Raw genomic sequence first — 19,641 nt, forward strand, 5'->3', positions numbered from 1 at the left:
TTTCTAATTTTTCTGATAAACTTAATTGTTTGACCGCTTGAGGACATAAGCTAAATTAACTCTTTTATTTACTTAATTACCATCAGATGTCTCTTTAAATTAATTAACCAATTATCTAATAATTAATTGAGAAATTAACATAGGTGATAAATTCTCACTGAACCTTTTGACATTTCCAGAAGGAAAATTTTCTTAAATTTAGAATCATTTCGTAATTCAAATTATATTTAATAAAATAAATTAATAAAAAAAGAGATATAGATTTTTGATACAATTTAAATAAAAATTCAATCCTTAAGCGGTTGAAAAGATATTTAATTCAAAGGGATATGTAGGAGTTCCAGGATAATGAGCTTGAAAATCCTCTCACTCAGTTTGATCAGTCCTGTTTGTCAATGTCATATCACGCAATAGGGCTGATGTTAATAATACTAACTTTATCATACGTAAATTGAAGAAACAAATATTCTTTCATTCTTTTGTAATCATAAATAAGAAATATAATATTTGTTATATAAATAAGGCATGCGCGTACGCGCATAAATATGTACACTCGATAGAATTGCACGAGATTCACGACAGAGTCCATCGTTTTTCTTCTTCTACTCTTTTCTCGAAATGATATCAATTAGACTAGCCGAAGTTTTCGAAGTGGTGAATGAAGTACGGCAGGCGTCGACCTTTATTCACTTCGTCGCAGGATGACATCACACTCTTCGTCAGAGGACGCGGTCCGCAGCTAAATACTCCTATCTTACTAACCTACGACAAATTTGACGTACATTTTAATTAAAACAAAAATTTAGATTAGTATATTTAACTTTTTAAATAATATTCATAACGTTTCATTTTAATTCGTGATAATTTATTTAATTTTAAGATTAAATATTCCAATGTGTATTAATTAAGCGAAAGTAATTCTAACACTTACGTAGCTGTGCTTTTTCTGAACAAATTTTAGAAACGACGTCATATCGGGTCTACCAAAATGATTTATCGCCTTTAACCCAGTGAATATGCTTTTCTTGGATAGCCTTTGGAAATGGTTCTCACAAATATACTGTAACAAAGAAATTTAATTCAATTTGTGTTTATATAATAAAAATGTAATTTCCCAACTAAGTAATCACAACTGTGCAATAACCTACCAACATGGTTGTGCGTAAATCGAATTTGTGAAAGAATTGCGTAATAAATATGTGAATTTCTAACACATCCGTAACATCCTTCCTCTCGACGTCTCTTAGCACGTCGATGAACCATTCGAAATGTTTGTGAGAAGGGCAAATCCAAAGGAAATAAACCTAAATTTAATAATAATATATAATAACATAAGTATTATTAAATATTTATATTATGCAAAAATATCATTATTTTTAAATCTGAGTACGATAAAATCCAGTTATAATTACCTTCTTACAGGCAACTCCAGAGTATCTATTGGTAGAAGTTCCAAACACGAGATCGTTCAACATGGAGGCGTAGGGAGTGACACCAATGCCACCGCCAACCATCACAGCGACCTCGAACTTGTACCAATCTTGATTGCCACCACCAAACGGTCCTTCTATTCTTATTTTCGGGTGCTCGTCTTCCGGGTTATAATTACAGGGATCGAAGTAATTGCGCAATTTCCACGTCCACGGTCCCTGCGCCTTAATGTGACACGAGAGAAAGTTCTCGTGCGGTGCAGAAGTCAAGGTGAACGAATGAAATTCGTTCGACCTAAATGCAGTACAAGAAAGACGAACCCATTGACCAGATAAATATTTCAAATTTGGTGGCCTGTAGAATTTGATTTTAATCACGTCTGAAGGTAGCAGTTCCGTTTCGATGATGTCCAGTGCCATGCATTTGGTACGGAGACTCACCATCTTAAAAATAATAGTGTAATAATTAATAAGGGATTTATTAATTTAAAAAATGTAAAATAATAATATAATAATTAATAGCAGTAATTATTATGTATGAAGATTGGAAAATAAATTATCACAAGGCGCAGCTAATTAATAGACAAATTAGATGATAAAATTATAAATCTGAATAATAGAGTCAATAAAATACAATAGAATAATCACTCAATTTACTTTGTCTAGAGAATAAATAATGGCAGGGCCAACAAAGAAAATCCAAAATCGCGGAGAGCCAGTCAAACGAGCCAAACCGTGTATTAAACACAATGCATATAGAACTACGTATAAGCTATGCGTGGACCAGAAAAATTTATACGCTTTTTGACGAATAGTTGGGTGAGCGAAGACAAAAATTATCGTCATTACAACGAATAGCAAGATCCCAGTTAAACCTGTAAAAATAATTTAGTGTTACTTAAAACATTTATATGATTATTAAGTAATTTTTAGTAAATAAAAATTAAGCTAAATATCTACCTGTTACTGTTCTAAAAAGCCAAAACGATATTGTCAACCGAGCATCGCTTGGGAAACTAAGTTCGCTGGTCAAACACCGAAGATGAGCTAACGGTTGAGTCGAGATATGATAAAAGTTCACCATGTGTCCCACTGTGTGCAAAACGGAGAAAAATAACGCAGTGCACGCAGCAATTTTATGAAATTGTATATGAGAATCAAGAGGAATGTATTGTTGAATAGAAAATTCTTTAAGCTTAGTTAAAAGATTGCGTGACATCGTTAAAAGGAGTAGACAGTAACAAAAAGACAAGGCTGCTGCAGATCCTCTGGTTATGGCGATTCCGACTCCCATAATATGCCTCAAATCCGTGTGTTCAGCCATAAAGGAATAATCTAGAATTTAGAACGATTCAATTATTTCCCTAGAAAATATATTCAGCACCTATGCATGTATTTATTATATTTCCTTTTTTCAGAGAGCTGTTCAATTGCAAAGAAAAGTGTAAGTTAAAAAAAGAACTTATTACATATTCGGACAGATTTGGTAGTTTTAAGTTTAAAATAACCAAAAAGAAACTTACAAATGAATCTTTCGACGAATAAAGCGATGGTTGTGACATAGAAAACAAATAAATAGAAAATATTTTGGCGATTTTCCTCAAGAAATGTCGAAACAGCGTCCCACTGTTTTTTAGCCCAGGTTTTCGAATCCTCTGGTGGAAGTTGATCTATATGGAAACTTGTCATACGAGCTACATTCGTCGATGTGTCGAGGAAATTCTGCTTCGCGCCTTTGCAATCGAGACCGATCGCAACGAAATCGCCTTTATACTCTTTCATCATCAGCTTGAAATCGTTGTACGTGAGGTAATCCTTTCTCTCGAGTCCGGCATCCTAAAAGAAACCATATTGGAGATGCAATCGATGTTCTGGAACGGATACTTTAACGATAGATATTTTGGAGTTGAAAGTTTACTTGGAACATTCCATCGATTAATTCTGTAACATGATCGTCTGATAGACTAGTTGTGCGTGCAATTTCTACCAAAGATCTGAGCATTTCTGATAACTCTTCTTTGTCAATGACTCCGTTACTGTCTTTATCGCACATGTCAAAGATTATCCTTAATTTGTCCTCGGTTTTCCCGCGTGAAAATAATAAAACAGTGTCCAAAAATTCCTAAAATGGAGATATATATATATAAGTTTTAATTCCTTGATATATTATTAAAATAGATGAATTCTTAGCCTTTGGTTATTGCTTTTTATATATTATTTTTAATCTTTAAAGCTTAATCTTTAATACAAATCTAAGTTAAAACTTTTTAATCTAAATTTTAATTAAAATTTTAATTAAATAATTGGTATAATTTAATAACATAATGTTTTCCTCAAACGAAAATGAGAAATTTATCAACCGAAAGCTAATTAGTCAAAGAAACTGTAACTTAAAATACATATAAAATATATCGCACAAATATATTGTACAAATGTGCGAAACTTAAAAATTCCATTTCCAAAATTCAACACCTTTTACCTGAAACGAGATACGACCGTCCCTGTCTTTATCGACTATATTAAACATTTTCTTTACGAACACAGCGTCTGCACGCATTCCAAGCGCGCTCGCAAATTCGCTTTTAGAAAGCGACGTCCTCATCACGGTAACGACCTCACCGCTGTCGCTATCTTCGGATCGTCGTCGCCTTTCACCAGGTCGTAAACCGAACGTCAGGGCGTAAGCTTCCCTAAAGAACTGTCAGAAAAAGAAAAAACTAGCCTTACATAGTTTACAGAGCGGGAAGTGATACGTTGAAAGCTTTAAAAGGCGAAATAGGAGTCGATTCGAACTAAGAATACAAAAAAAGTACCTGCTCGAGTTTCTTTTGGCGGCGTTCCTTCGTTTCCGCTTTTGCAAGCATAATGTCCCTACTCACTTGGGACAGAGTGAAGTGCTTCTTATGGGACGCCAGAAATGCCTCCAGTTTCGCAATGAACTTTCTACGCGAGGCCAGCGAATCCAGTTCAAGGACAAGGTCGTAGTCTCGCGGTATCCGCAATAGAACCAACGCCTTACGATGACCATTCTCGTTTTCCTAAATAAATATCAATTAATATGTTGTACAGAAGATTGTGCGAAGAATGCAAAATGTTAGGAACATTTTTAATATTAATTTTTGTTTACCTAACGAAATAGAAAATGATAAGAGGGAGAATCCATTGATTCTACGTAATAATAATGTATAGAATGCTCTCTATATCAAGCACGCTAAACCATTGTTAGTAAAATTATTTTTAATGAAACATATTTTATGCATAACTTAGAAAGTGTAGAGAAATAAATAGAATTTACAAATATTTTATTAATAACTACTTGCATATCAACATGTTGACTGAAACTCAATAAATTGACTACTCTCATGATGCTTAAGTTTTGTAAAATACTATATTGTGAGAAAAATGATTAATTCTTGCATAACTTACTTTCTACTATACAATATTTGAAATTTTCAATCAATGGCATTTTTCTTATTTTAATTATTTTAAAAAATTTAGCAATCTAATTCATTAATGAATCAATGCACTTATCACGGTAATGACACTATACTACAGTAAGACATTGCCCTAATCATATTAACAATAACCAGCGTAATTCCATCTTGTGAAGCAAGAAACATTTTTAAACGCACGAAAGCGTGGAATTGCATGGGTTTCGCATATCAACCCGGCCCGTTGAAATCGGTCAGCCAAACCTGAGAACCAGTCTCTACAAATTTTCATGTGTTTAATTCACCTGTTTCCTTTGTAAAACTCTATACAATATTACACAATTACGAAATTTCAGCCAAGATTTCTTGACTGGATTCTCCTTCTAAAAGTAAAACGTAAAAGTTTGCCGCAATCACCTGCGATTCTTCTATCGTGACCGTGTTCACGTCGCAGAAATCGAATGTGCGCAGTTTCTCTCCCTTGCGATCGACGATGTGCAGAGCCGCTTCCGGCCCGAATTTTACCTTGACCAGACGACGATGGTTCGCGTGTAACCACTCTCGTACGATCATTTTGTCCACGCAGATTTTACCATCGTTCCTTTTTTGTATCGCTTCTTGGAGAATTTTTAGACGTCTTCTTCGTCGGTTTTGGAGCTTGACCAGACCATAACCGGCACCAGCGCAAAGAATCGGAACGAAACCGAGAAAAACACAGGCGTATATGTACACCAGCTCACTTCCCTGTAATGGAGTAGATGTACATAGTTTTCAGAGTTTGTACATATAGGGTAACATGAGGAAAACGTGAAGTTCCAGGAAGATAGTTTGTTACGTAATGTTGTATAATAGACTGTCGCTGGAAGAGATATCGTGAGGTTTTGAAATTGATTAAACTGGTTATCGTTTCAAGAAATGCAATTTGAGATACGTATGTAAAGGGGAACAGAGGGACTATACGATATCGATTTGGCATTGTCTCTTCTTTGTAGTACTGCCTACTCATTTGACTTATTTTAACTTAGCTCATTTAACACCGCCTACGCTCTTTAAATTCTTGTGTTTCAATTGCATTTTTAGTTCAAAAAACAAAAGTTTCCTTCTTTTTAAAAGACATACTTTTAAAAGCGGATTTCTTCAATTATCTCTTCCACCAAGTATAATGAATAATAATTACTTCGAAATAGTCGTAACGTTGTAGTGGAACACAGGGTTCCAGCATTGTTGAATTGAGTTGATAAGGCTGAGGACATGGATCTCCTTCTTCCCAGTTGAACACACTTCTTTGAATGGCGTCTGCTGGTATTCCTGTCGCGTTTACTATTACATCCCACAGAGTTACACGACGAATATCTGCTATTTCACTTTTTGTGAAAATTCTAAAAAATAAAATATAATATAAATGTTAGTGCACAATATTACTTTTGGGATTTATTTTAGAAATTCTTATATAAACAACTAATTAATAATTTGGGATCGTTATCTTACTACTATTAATTTTTTCTTTCAATAAATTATAAATGGAACAAAATTTTATTATATAATCAATATAACAATAAATTCAATATAATATCTATCAATGCTATCATCACCACTTACCCATTTTCTTCATTTTCAAACCAAAATCTATCAGAATCTCTCAAGCGAAGAAACTGTTCTTTAATTACAGCTGAAAAGAGTTCTCCAGGGCCGGCACTGGATTCCAACATTCCACCAACGTAAACGTCCACATTGTTTAAATTATTCGAATGAATTTCTACTAACGTACGCAGTAGCGAAGGGTTTTTATTGAATAATTCCGGATTGATTTCATTCCAAGTTTTCTTACGAGGTAGCTTGAAATGTGCCCTAGCTGTATTGTAATCTGGAAGCCCGTTGTCCCTTCCTCGCATGATGTTCAAAGCACCTAAGTCGCGTCTTGAGAATTCCATAGGTCCGAATAAATTATTTCTAATGTCAGTGCCAAGGAGATTATCCTCTTTCTCTGCTATTTGCGATGTCATGCCCATGAGGAGTTCTTCGATCGTACTGTTAGTTAAAACTTCCTAAGAATATAGAAACATAAATTTATCTAAGTTAAATGGAATTACATTTAAATTAATTAAAATATAAAAATAAGATATTAAAAACTGGAATATTAGAATTATTAGAGGATATTTAGAATACATTAGATTATTCCAAAAGTTTCTTTCGTTTTATAAGGAAATAATAGATGCACAACATTTTTTATTTTACATTACTTTATTGAATTATGTCTGATCTACTTTGTTCTAACTGTAAAACAAAAAATATAATAAAAAGGTATGTAGAACTAACTGTAGAACAAAGTAGATCAGACATAATTCAATAAAGTAATGTAAAATAAAAAATGTTGTGCATCTATTATTTCCTTATAAAACGAAAGAAACTTTTGGGACAACCTAATATATTTGAAATTATTAGAAATTCAAATTTATCAATTATTGAAAGTTATTGATTATTTACTGGAAATTGAAACTTATTCATAATTAATATATAGAAATATAATCTATATCTAATATAGACTATTTGTTTTTAAACACCACTTGCATTGGAGTCCCACCAAGTGGAGCAAAGTCTAATCGCAGGTTGATCGGTATTAGTTCTTCTATATTCGCAATTTTCATTTCGACGATACAATCCTGGTGGTATCAACGTGTGTCCATATCGAAAAGCTGCACTCTGAAATATGTGACTGATTCCTGGATGTAAATCTGGCTTGTATCCTGTATACGTTGGAGGATCTTCATTAAGAAGTATTGGAATATACTCGTATAAAATAATATTCTGCAATTTAAAAAGAAAAAATTAATTCTATCTGTTAGTGACAAATTCTATTTAGTTTAAAAATTCAATTTGCAACAAAAACAGGATTACTTTCGAATTTTATTATATTCGTAAAACGTAACAAGTAATGAAGTAAATAAACAGTATAGTATAATATGGTTAAACGATATAAAGACGATACTCATAGATTTCATAAAGGATTACGGTTAGTAAGTTCGTATTAATTCTTCAAGTAGTATGAAATTAGTATATCGTGTATACCGAGTTACAGTAACGGTGTACAATTACACGACAATGATATAGTATTACTTGTAACAACGACAACGGAGTGACAATTTATGGATAGAAAGTATATGTTACATCTGTATTTTGTTGTAATTAAGTTAGATACTTAATATGTAATCGAATTAAGTAATGTGTATATCGAATATGGAGATGCTGATCATCTTTATGAATTTATATTGAATAGCAATCTGTATAATTATGAGAAAATTCCATAAGATTGGAGATGATGCAATAGATATAAGATGATACAAGTTGCTTTAAATAAATGAATTCATCGTTATATAAAATAATATTTCTAATTTGTATGTATATTAAAGTTTGAGAAATATGTATCTTATTTTTCAATAATAATCTATAATAAAACAATCGTTCGGTCAACAGTTTGCGACTTATATTAAAGTTATCCAACTAGATAAATCTATAATAAATAGGTAGCCACTCGTGCGTGTATTTAATAATCACTTAAATACAATAAACAAACCTGAAGCGTTCCTATAACAACACGTCTCGCTTTCTGAAAAATATCTTCGTCAGACATATTTGGATTCTCCAGTTGTATTCGTGCAGCAATCACATTATGCCACCGATAAAACAATATTCCAAGAGCCAATAACGGAGGATGCTGATTCGTTCGTGGATCTCCAAGAACTGAATATGATTTTTTACAATGAAACACATTTTTTAAATCGTCACTTACAATGATAAAAGATATTGAACTCACGATAAAGACGTTCTGGACTGAGCATTCTCATAACGTGCGGAACAGCATGATTAAAGAGTGGAGCACGCATTGTGTTCCTCACAGGAAATTTCCTGGTAGGCTCCATGAGAAGGCTGCCGTTTTTGAAAGACCTCATGGTGTTCGCCCATGCTTCACTGCTCGAATAAATGAAGCTACCGTCGATCCAACTCGTCACTTTGTTTATCTGCAACCTCACGTATTCAGAGCTACTTTTCACGATTTATTTCCCAATATCTGAATAATCTTTGGTAATAAAATTCCATTCTATATTTGAAGCTCCGAAAGTTTTATGTTACACAAATGTTTATTTTTGGCATATTTTATATATGGGAATTATATATTTTATATTTGAAAATTTTACCAATTTTTTAATATTTCTAAACCCTGAAAATCATACGTTGGAAGATTACATATTTCATTAAACTTTATATTTGGAAATGATGTATTTTACCAAAATTTTATATTTAAATATTATTAGATTATAAATAATGCCATATTTTCGGTATGTCTGTATACACCTTTTCGCGACAAAGTCCATTAATTTAAATTTAATTGTCGAAAAAATAGCATTAGTTATGGAATTATCTAATATATACGTATATGAATTTACACGTAAAAGGTAATGAAATAAACGAGAAATTATGGTGCGTATACAAGTTTTCTGTGTCTCGTATGTGACACGGTTTCTCGTGAAAAATGTTCAATACGCTTTACCCGGTGGCGCAATAATAAGATACGCTGAAAAGAAGCGCAAGAAACAACTTGCGGAGCTCTTAATGACCACTACTTTCTCTATCATTATAAATAAAGTTTATATCCATCGAAAATATGTTGTCTGGATATTTTTAAATTTCTTTTTTATTTTTATTAAAACGATCGAACTTTCTCAAATACAAGTTTAAATTTTCAAATACAATTCAATTTCCGAATTTTCAGATTAAGACAAGAATATCTAAACTCAAGTCTAAATTAAATTCAGATCCTACTACATTCAAATTAAATTCAAATCCAATTTAAGTCAAATTCAAATTAGATTCAAACGTTTTACCTAAATTGAAATTCGAAATTCTTTCTATATTGCTAGTCGAAATTCCCTCAAAATACGCTATAATAAATATATAACATATTCTTATATTTGATAATTATCATATATAGTTAAATATCATTACATTTATTGTATATTATACTATACGTTCCCAAAAATACAACAAGGCAACCTCGCCTTCCAATGTTCAACCAAAGTTCAACGGCGCAAGTCATTCACATATTCCCAACTATCAATATATAAATCAGGTGAATAAATAAAATCGGGTAAAGCAAGAAATTACCTGTTCACGTGGGCTATTAGGGCTGTGTCCGGTTTGCCGATCATAATCCGCCCGACGGAAGGGAATGTACTTGTTACCTTGGCACTCCTTGTCGAAAACCGGATCGCATTTGTCCACGTCGATTCGATGGTACTCTATGGGACAGCCACTTTCGCTGGCCATGATTATCTCCGACGTGACCAGTTGCCCTGAAATGGTTCCATACGCAGGTTCGATGAAGAGCGATCGAGGTTCTACTTCTCAAGGAAGCGGTTGCAACGCGCAACCGGTTCTCGAAGGATCACTTTTTCCCCTTTGGTCGCTTCCGTTGTCGAGTTTCGCCGCAAACACCAATCGACACGGATGGAATTCAGGGGAGTGTTCCAGTTTTTGCATTTCGCCTCTTTCAAGAATCGACCGCACTTTCCTTCGCTCTGGTTCCTCGACGTTTGTTAATTCCGGTTTAAGCAACGGTTTTTGGGACAAAATTGAGGACGTGAGACCGAACACGTTCGCTTCGAATTATTGGGCAATTGACTACTTTGGATTTCGATTTTTTAAGTTTAATCTAATTAGAATTCTGACTTTGCTTCATTCGAATTAAATCAATTAAATTCAGATCGAATTATCGGGAAACCTAAAGCATTTTGTAATTCTGGTTTTCTATTGAGAATAATGAACTAGAAGACATCGGACGAAAAGAGAAACCGAATCGCTTAGATACCAACTCATTACAGGAAATAGAAGTCAGCAACATATGTACGATGATTCGTAATAGAAGATATTTCCAAAAGCTGTGACAAGACGATGGAAACAGAGCAACGAACTTCATACATACAGTGGGACAAACAAAAGAATTAAAGATATAACAGCAATAGGACCATTAAATGTACCATTGTCGATAGAAAGAATTATCGCATAGGTAAGATTAACTGGCAAACTAGGTTGAAATATAAAATAGAAGAGAACCTACCATGTTAACTATATAACACCAGAAATAGAAAATCGAAAACACATACTAAACGAGTACAGAATAACATATACAGAAATCAGACTAATTACGCTAAGAAATAAGGGATGGAGAGAAATAATAATACTAATTCTGGTTTTCTTCGCTTAAACATTCTCATTTCGAATTATTAAAGAATCGTTCCTTTGAATTCTAATTTTCTTAATTTAATTTAATTATAAATTAATGAATTTCCTAATTCGATTTGCTTTAATTAATTTTACTTCAAACTTTTAAGGAATCGTTTCTCTTTAAGTGCGATCGTCGTAGTCAAATTTGATTTAACGAAACACACATTGGATTGTCTGGAAATTTTCCTGGATGTTTCTTTTGATTGCTGATTTTCTTAATTTAATTCAATTGGCTATCCAAGGTTCATCTCTGTAATATATATACTACGTTCGTTACGTACTAATTTAGTATTCTATATACGCTTTACTTAATTTCCTTTATCGTTAGACATATCCTTTATTATTTTCCTTCATCTGTAGCTAATAATTAATTCTACATGCGTAACTAATTTAGAGAAATTATTTTTGCTACGATTTCATAAATGTACATATACATAATAAGATACTGAAATATAGAAAAATTTTTCATTTTTGCTACTTCTACGTATTTAAGCTTTGGGTTATTATGTAAATATACTGAAGAATAATTCCATGTAAGTACATATGCTGATAAATTATAATGCGGCAAGTTTCTAAGAAAAACGTCTGGTACTTGTATGCCATTATTAATCTGTTTGTTCATTAATAGTTCCATACTGAATTGATACTTCACTGATAAGAGAAACAATGAACATAATAACGATATGATGCATAAGCATATCGCTATATAATTTTTCACGGAGAAATCTAAGTGAAATGGAAATTTAAATGCACGTATGCTTGATGAATTTCAGAAATTCATATCATCGAAAGTCTTTTACGAATACATTTTTATATTTTTTAAAGTATCATTAAACATTCAACAGAACCTTTTCACACATATTGCAAAAGCCCTACTAAAATTTCACTCAAATTTAATAAAATTGCTATTTTTATTAGTAGACTATGGACGTGTATAGATTTCTGACAAAAATTAAACTCGAAAAAATGTATAGGATGCACGTAATATACAAAACTATACGAAATATCCAAAGTATGGTGTTATAACATTATTTGAATGAAAAAGGAGAAACAAATTTTTATTTAAGCTCCATTTCTCTAAAACATCTGTAATATCTAATTTGATTTAATAAAAATAAGAATTTTTATAAATATCCACAGATTAATTGCTAGTTTTATTTATTAATTGTAACAATCCTTAAAACTAAATTAAATAGAAATCAGTTATTCCCTATTTTCAATAATTCCCGATTCAACGTGTACCACACTTCATTATACGTTACACAGAATATTTTACCGTGAAAAGTGGATCAAAAAGTTCTCTGCACCTCGTGATACTCGTTTCTATTCCGACACCCGGACACCTTACTGTTTGCGCAACAACGTGCACAGATATTCGAATGCGTGCACCGTCAGCCATGGTAATTCTACATGCTATTCTATCATTACCTGATTCATTCGAAATATCTCCGAGTGACAATTTTCTTGTATGACGACATTATTATTAAATCGTATTGATTTTTCCGATACTTAGAATTAAAAAGAAATAATTCAAAATTTCTTTAGAAATTGTTGGGATTTCTCTTCAAAAGTAATAGACGGAAGATACTTAACATTGCATGATTTTTGTTCTTTATTGAAATACTAGTAATTTGATCATTTTAGTGAGATCAAAGAAAAATAAATTTACAATTTCTATAAAGATCTTTGAAATTTTTTTTCACAATAAGTAAACGAAAGATACTTTAAATCTCGTAATTTTGGTTCTTTGTTAAAATGCTAATAATGTAATAATTCTCTCGTAAATTTGTCTAGGTTTATCCTCTTTGAGTCATCGATGCTAATGCAGTAAATGTAAAACGATCTTATTGTTTAGTCTACAGACTTCGCTACTATGATGAAATTCTTGTTAATTTCTTTGATTAGGTAAAAAAGATCGAGGAATAGATAGCGTGAAATAATAAATGAACCGTTTCCTTTTATTGAATCTACTGTAGAATTATTTTCTGGTGAATGAATATTTTTTGTGAAGGGCGTTAATTATAATTTAGTTTCTACGTTTATCTGTACTTATTTTGCCTCAATCGATGAGCAATGATTAATATACTTATATGCACTGTTTAAAATGATCAAAAACATTGATATATTCTTACCGAAGAAGGCAAATAACGCTGTCCTATTTTTGACGGATGGCAGACCATCGTCACCTTGCATGAAAAGCTGACTGAGCTTCCTTGGAGATGGCCTATCCTGGCCAGCCAACATGTAAACCCCATCGGAATATGCTGCTGGCATCTTTCGTATCAGCCTGCTGTCTACGGATGTACAAACCGTGTTAAGAGCGACATGATCCGATAATCAATTCCTTTCTTTTTCTAATTATTTATTACAAAGCGTTGTCGTTCAGCACTTTCGCTAAATCTTTTGTCTTTTGGGATAATATTCCCCTGTTATCTGGGATTATTTAAAAAGCCTTTGATATCGATGGATCATAGTTACAGCCATCGACAATTCATCATTTAATTTGTATTTTCATTCTATATTTCACAGGCAAAGTGTTATTAATGACATCTTTTACATAAAACACAGAACAATAATTAAAGTAAAATACTTAAAAATTGGAAAACTAAATGCCATTTTTATAGTAACTTTTGATTACGAATTGAATTCATTGCAATTATGCCCGAGGAAATTATCTTTCCTGAAACTCGTAATTTCTCAGCTCAACTTATAATACGATGTATATTTTTCTTCCTACGAGCTTCCTCAACTCTCTATTAGGTAAATAGCTTAATCCAAACTAGTATAACTTATTTACGATCTAATGATAACTATTGAAAATTAAATAAGCGTATACCTTATATTTTATTGCTGTGAAAGAACTGTAGAACCGAATCAAAAATTAACTATTCCGTTATTCTTTTCTTACTCTATTAGCACAAACGATGAACTCCGTACGACATTATACGTTTGACTAAATTATTAGCGTTCTGTCAGGAAGTACATAGATAGTTAACACGCAGGAAAGAACACTTTATAAGATATGGTGTCGTTTAAACAAGGCAGAAAATTAGCGTAAAAAACGTAACAAACATTTAAAGCGTAAAATGAAAGATTCTTTTGGTATAAAAAAACAAATGTCGCTGACAGGATTCATTTGTAACTTAATTATTTTTCTAGAGAGATAAAAAGAGAATGATCTCGTGATTTTAGACTTTTTAATGGATATGTATACGTCTTATTTTTCAAAGTATCATTAGTAGCAATGTCGTTCATGTTAAATAGAATACATCAATGTTAGTATAATAATCGAGGGGCGGCGATTTTCATGTTTAAAGAACCATAACATTTCTGTCGGCAGAGCTGATTACGTCTTTCACGGTGCTAAAGTTTTTGCTGGCCATTTTATGCCAGCCTATATTGAAACAAAATAGCGACTTTTTTCGCCTTTCACTCTACGCGCCATTGGCTTTGCACGCCATTGCAATTCGAGCCGCATCACAATGTCAACAAAAAATATTTGCAACTACAATTCTCTTCTTTCTCTGTTTAAATTGTAACAATTTCCATGTTGTAATGCAAATTTAATAATCGTACAAATGTAACAACGTACAGATAAATATTAACGAAAAGCTAGGCAAAATTACTGAAAATTTGTTCAATCTCACTGTCCCCGATTTCTTTCAAATATTAAATTGCATCATTTAATTATAACAAAACAATACACAATGATAAAACAGTTTCTTTAAATTCCAAACCTCCTATCTTCCTCGCAGTTTACCAATATTTCTCAATATTCCATTATCAATATTTTATCAATATCTTCTTAAAAGTATTCTTACAATATTCTTCTAAAAGACAATTTTTCCCTAATTTGACTCTATCCTACCGCATAATAACGATCTGATCCTATTCTACTGTGAATGCCAACTTGTTTACAGAGAAACAGATTTAAACAGAGTAACAAGACAGCGACGCAATAGTATTTGAACTACTTGCCGATCGATCCCCAATCAGGATGAGCCAGATTGTTGTACCATCCATCGTACCTTTGTTTATCCGCATAGCTATGCACAACTCCTGTAAGAAACAACAAGAAAACATTTTCTAAGATCATAATGAACATGAAAGCGTCGAATTGCATCGAGAAATGCAGCCTTCTTTCGACGAAATGAAAGTTTTCTAATGTTAAAAGTAAGTGTCACGAGAGGGTCCAAGAACAGACATTAATAAAGTGGAAATCTCTAACTACTCGTACATGGATCGGATCATGTACGATGAATTCAAAAGCATTCGTTATATATCTATGAATCGTTTCTTGGAATTACGAATATATTTTTTAAAAACTAAATGAAATAGATTTTGAACAAGTTCTGTTTCGATTATTTTTTTAATATTTCGGGGCATGATCATTCAGTTCATTTCTTGAAATTGTGAACTTTTTTTTAGGAAAGATTCAGAATCTTTCTAGTGAGATCTGCTTCGATTATTTTTGTGATCGTTCAGTTAGTTTTTTGGAATCATGAACTTATTTAAAAATATTTAAAATTCTTTGGGGGCGTTCAATCGTTTTTGCCTATTATTGTTTATAAAATATCCTTTATAAAGTTCCTAATTTAAAGAAACAAAATTTTTCAAATAAGATCTGGCTCCCTTGACCATTTTTAGGATTGCTCGTGGAGTGGTTCGATTAGATGTATCACGGGTAAAAGATAATCGTTCAGTCAGTCAACTATGCACATACATTATTCGTTAGGGATTAGGAGGAGATTTAATTTACGATCAACCAAGTTGTACATTCATCGAGAAACGAATGTACAATTAATTTTAAAGCTCTTTCATATAGGGAATAAGCCAATTAAATTGTAATGACCTTAAGAAACAAAAAAGAGTAGAACTAACAGGATGAAGTAAGACTCAGAACTAATTTGGTTGAAGCTTATGTTACACAGTACTCAAATTAACTAAATTAACGTGATTTGATTACTAAATTATTAAAATCACAAGGAAGACACTTGTTTACAAAACTATATACAATTTGCATTTTTCTTCAAAAAAACATAAATTCTTTATGCCTTAAAAATTATTCAGTCATGTGACACTTTATCCAAAGTCATACTCATCCATAAATTCCATTCTCAAAGTTACCATAATCATCCATAACCATTTATGTACCTCATTAAACCCACTATGTATATCATTTTCAGACAATCTTAATTATGAATCAGTTTCAGCAATCAATTCAAAATTCTTAGCTACCTCTACGGATCAATATTTATACCTTACTTTAAAACAAACTCATTCCTGATATTGGAGATCAAGAAACACTCTACTGGTTCTCCCAACTATAAAATAGCAAAATGAAATCTCCTCGATTGGAACATCATTGCTCCACATTTTCACTTTCGGTACACTTTCGTCGCTCCAAGTTCGCTCGAGCGGATAACGAAATCGCGCGCGTGCAGCGATCTAGCATCATAAGGTAAGAGTCGTACCGGTTCCAGCAGGCAGGATGATCAAAAGCAGCCAGACTAGCAGGTCGATCCATGTCGAATCTGGTGGTCGTCGTCGTGTCATCGTCAGCGTAACAACACGCACCCGTGCATTTCTTTCAACGATTGATCACCACTTTGTTCCTCTCTTGGCGCACAAAAACTGCCGCACTACTCGATGCTTTCTGTTCAGAGTCGACTGCGGGAATGCATGCTTCGTATGAAATATCCTCCGGCTGTGTATAACTATCCGCTTGTGTACTTACTATCTATTCAAAGGAGGAATGGCTACAAGGAAGGCGTGCAAGGTGACACACACTTCGGTACGCGACAAGCTGACTCGAACGTTATCCAATTTTTGGTCATATACTGTACAAAAAAAAAAGAAAGAGATATCAAAACAGCGGAGATCAACGAAAAGACACTTTCTGTATGGTGGATGAAGGCACAGTGAGGTCGTAGCCGGGCCACCACGGAGAATAGAGACAACACGTGCGACACACGGGCGAAAGAAAAAGAATCGAGGTCCGTTCGCTGGCTCTCAGGGTATGCCTCGTGTCTGGCGGCTTCGAAGCAGGATTCCCCCCACCCTCGAGGACGTTGGTGAGCGAGGGTACACCTCATACTCGAGTGGTTTGGGCCAAGAGCGCTCAGCCTGTGTTCGCTGTATGTCGTGTTGCCGTTCTTGGATACGCGGTGAAAGTCGCCGGCCTATTTGTTTCGTTACCGCGAACGCGCCTCTGTCTTTCTTTCTCTTTCCTTCTCCGTATACATTGTGCATATCTTTCTTTTCCTCTTTCTCTCTCTCCTTCGTTCACCAACACATTCTGTCTTATTGCTCTCCTCGCTGCTCCTCCACGCTCGCTTCGCGTCTCTTTCGTCCTCGTCGTCTCCACGCCTCTCATCACTGTTCGTTCACTGTATACAACATCGGGACATATAACGAAGACGACGTCACCGCAGGCACAGGCCTAGTTTTCGAGTCCGCGGCACCGATTACCCAAGGCGAAACCTCTCTCGGTTCTCCGACCTGAAGTTTCAAGGTCGATGACGGGACGTCTCAGACTACGGACATCGGCAGAGAACATCCTGGCAGCCGGTGATGGCAACGTTTAGCAGGAATTCGTTCACATTCCGCGTTCTGTTCCTCTGATTCCGGACGCTGAAAATTGAGAACGGGTAGAGGGCATCATGCGTGACCTTGACACGAGGATATTGCTCGATTATGAAGTAAGTGGTTTGACGTAGTGGTATCTCTATGATACAGATATAATATAGTAGTTCCAGTGTTAAATAGTTTAAAGTATCGTGCAATTATACTTCTATAATATACAGTATAGTATAGTAGTTTGATATTCATAGATATATACTGTATTACAAGATCTGAAGTGTCTTGAAATATATAGTACTTCTACAGTATATGGTGTAATATAGTAGTTCTGGTATTAATATATAAAGTACTAAGGTGTTGGAAGTATTTTTAAATATTTTGTAGTAGATTGAAGTGTCGAGTACTTTTGGAATTTCATTCTTTATGGATGTTTTGGAAATCTTGTATATTGGGTTGACAACTAAGTGATTGCAGATTTTGTCAATACTATCTAATGACAAAATCCCCAATCACTTAGTTGCCAACCCAATAGTATGTGTTAATAATCAATCAACAGAGTGAATTGAAGATAATCCATATCCATAATCCACGATATCTTTTAGAAGTTATTGAAATTTTCTATGTAAAATATGAAAAATATGATATTTTTTGCATAAAAATAAGAATCTCTGATCAAACAAATTTTTGATTTTCTTTCTCAAAAGAAGAAATTAGAGAAGTTTATTCTAGAATTAATTATAAAGACGTACCTCTCATACATATTATTATTTATTATACTAATTAAAATAGTCATCCTTCAATCATTCCTTCTAGAAAAAATTATGAGAAATATTGTCGGAGACCTGGCTAGAGTTTCTTGTGTATCGGTAAATATTATTCTATTAGTCCTTTTCAATTTTCTTAGAAATAACGTCATCTATGAAGAATCACATTCTTTATAAAACATTCTATAAATCTTGGCACATTTACAATACTACTGAAGTGAAATACTGAGTTATCAACGATATTCTTCAAGAAGTAGAAGATATAGAATCACATGTCAAACCAAACCTGTATTTAATTCCTATTCTTTACATCATATCAAATATAATGTAACAGGTGTTTCATTTTACCAATGAAGGAACAGTCGCAATATTTCAATAATATTACAGATTCTTTGTCTGCTTATGGAAACAGTCGCACAGATGTGTTCTTTTTTTCTATTTTACACCACCTAAAGTAAAAGTTAGACTAGAAAAATGAATAGTTAAGCAACGCTATTTCTCGACATTAGACTTGCTTCGAGATTTTGTAACTTCTATAATACTCATCCTTAAGTAATAGATTATATATAGACCATGTATTTCAAAATTGAAAAATTGCAGAGTAGTCCTAATAACACATTTTTGTTATGTATTTAAATAGAAAAAGAATTTAAGATATTGAAAAATTGGAAAAATATTTTTAAGTAATTTTAATGGGATAAAATTAAATAAAAATTGAGGATAATTCTAATGGAGAAAAGTTAAGCTTCTCGAAGAAGACACGCACAGAATGAGTCAACTTGCGAAGAGATCTCGCACTTCTGCAACCGGGCGATTTTTATCGCCCTTGGCACGAATCAGCAAAGGCGATTGCATTTCGAGAAGGAGATCAGACAGGCATATTCCTTATTAAGAGTATATGTCATGCTAAGCACCGTTCTTCTCTGCTTGACCGCTCCCTTCCAGAAAGCTTCTTCATCTTTTCTATGATGAATCACAGACCGTTTACCAATAGTCTTCAAATTATACGCAATCGCACAGAGAAATACATGTCTTCGTGTCTATCGTTCAGTATATCCTTTGTTCTACTACCTGAAATTAAAACCGCCATTACTATACAAACAAGGCTGAAAAGCGATTAACGAGTTGAAACAAAAAAGAATCGTGCACCTGTAT

The 19,641-nt window shown here is 33.3% G+C and overlaps 1 protein-coding gene across 7 annotated transcripts; it reads right to left on the minus strand.

The window, feature by feature from the left end:
- Positions 1 to 466: 466 nt before the first annotated feature.
- On the minus strand, positions 467 to 19,430 carry Duox (dual oxidase). 7 transcript variants are annotated; one of them, XM_072022801.1, is made up of 22 exons: positions 19,253 to 19,430; positions 16,878 to 17,773; positions 16,615 to 16,810; positions 15,119 to 15,199; positions 13,273 to 13,434; positions 10,022 to 10,209; positions 8,673 to 8,877; positions 8,433 to 8,599; positions 7,430 to 7,666; positions 6,461 to 6,906; positions 6,039 to 6,240; positions 5,279 to 5,605; positions 4,244 to 4,468; positions 3,910 to 4,128; positions 3,349 to 3,552; positions 2,954 to 3,266; positions 2,391 to 2,765; positions 2,088 to 2,305; positions 1,413 to 1,874; positions 1,149 to 1,304; positions 932 to 1,060; positions 467 to 762 (listed from the first exon to the last, which is right to left on the minus strand). In XM_072022801.1, the coding sequence occupies exons 3-22, from the start codon at positions 16,694 to 16,696 to the stop codon at positions 634 to 636; spliced, it is 4,527 nt and encodes a 1,508-aa protein (XP_071878902.1). In that variant the 5' UTR covers positions 16,697 to 16,810; positions 16,878 to 17,773; positions 19,253 to 19,430; the 3' UTR covers positions 467 to 633. The 7 variants fall into 7 exon arrangements, with proteins under 7 accessions (XP_071878902.1, XP_071878906.1, XP_071878901.1 ...); XM_072022805.1 differs by lacking the exon at positions 19,253 to 19,430 and having other exon boundaries at positions 13,273 to 13,430; positions 15,115 to 15,199; positions 16,878 to 18,187; XM_072022800.1 differs by lacking the exon at positions 19,253 to 19,430 and having other exon boundaries at positions 16,878 to 18,186.
- Between the last annotated feature and the right edge of the window lie 211 nt (positions 19,431 to 19,641).

Source organism: Bombus fervidus, chromosome 3 (genome assembly GCF_041682495.2).
Source record: "Bombus fervidus isolate BK054 chromosome 3, iyBomFerv1, whole genome shotgun sequence".
NCBI classification, from domain to species: domain Eukaryota; kingdom Metazoa; phylum Arthropoda; class Insecta; order Hymenoptera; family Apidae; genus Bombus; species Bombus fervidus.

Coding starts and splice junctions, on each gene's coding strand:
- Duox (XM_072022801.1), bottom strand. CDS start 16,696: ATGACACGACGACGACCACCAGATTCGACATGGATCGACCTGCTAGTC. Junction 15,200..16,614: donor CATCCTGCCTGCTGGAACCG/GTACGACTCTTA, acceptor TGTTTCTTACAG/GAGTTGTGCATAGCTATGCG. Junction 5,606..6,038: donor AACGTTACGACTATTTCGAA/GTAATTATTATT, acceptor ACTCCATTACAG/GGAAGTGAGCTGGTGTACAT.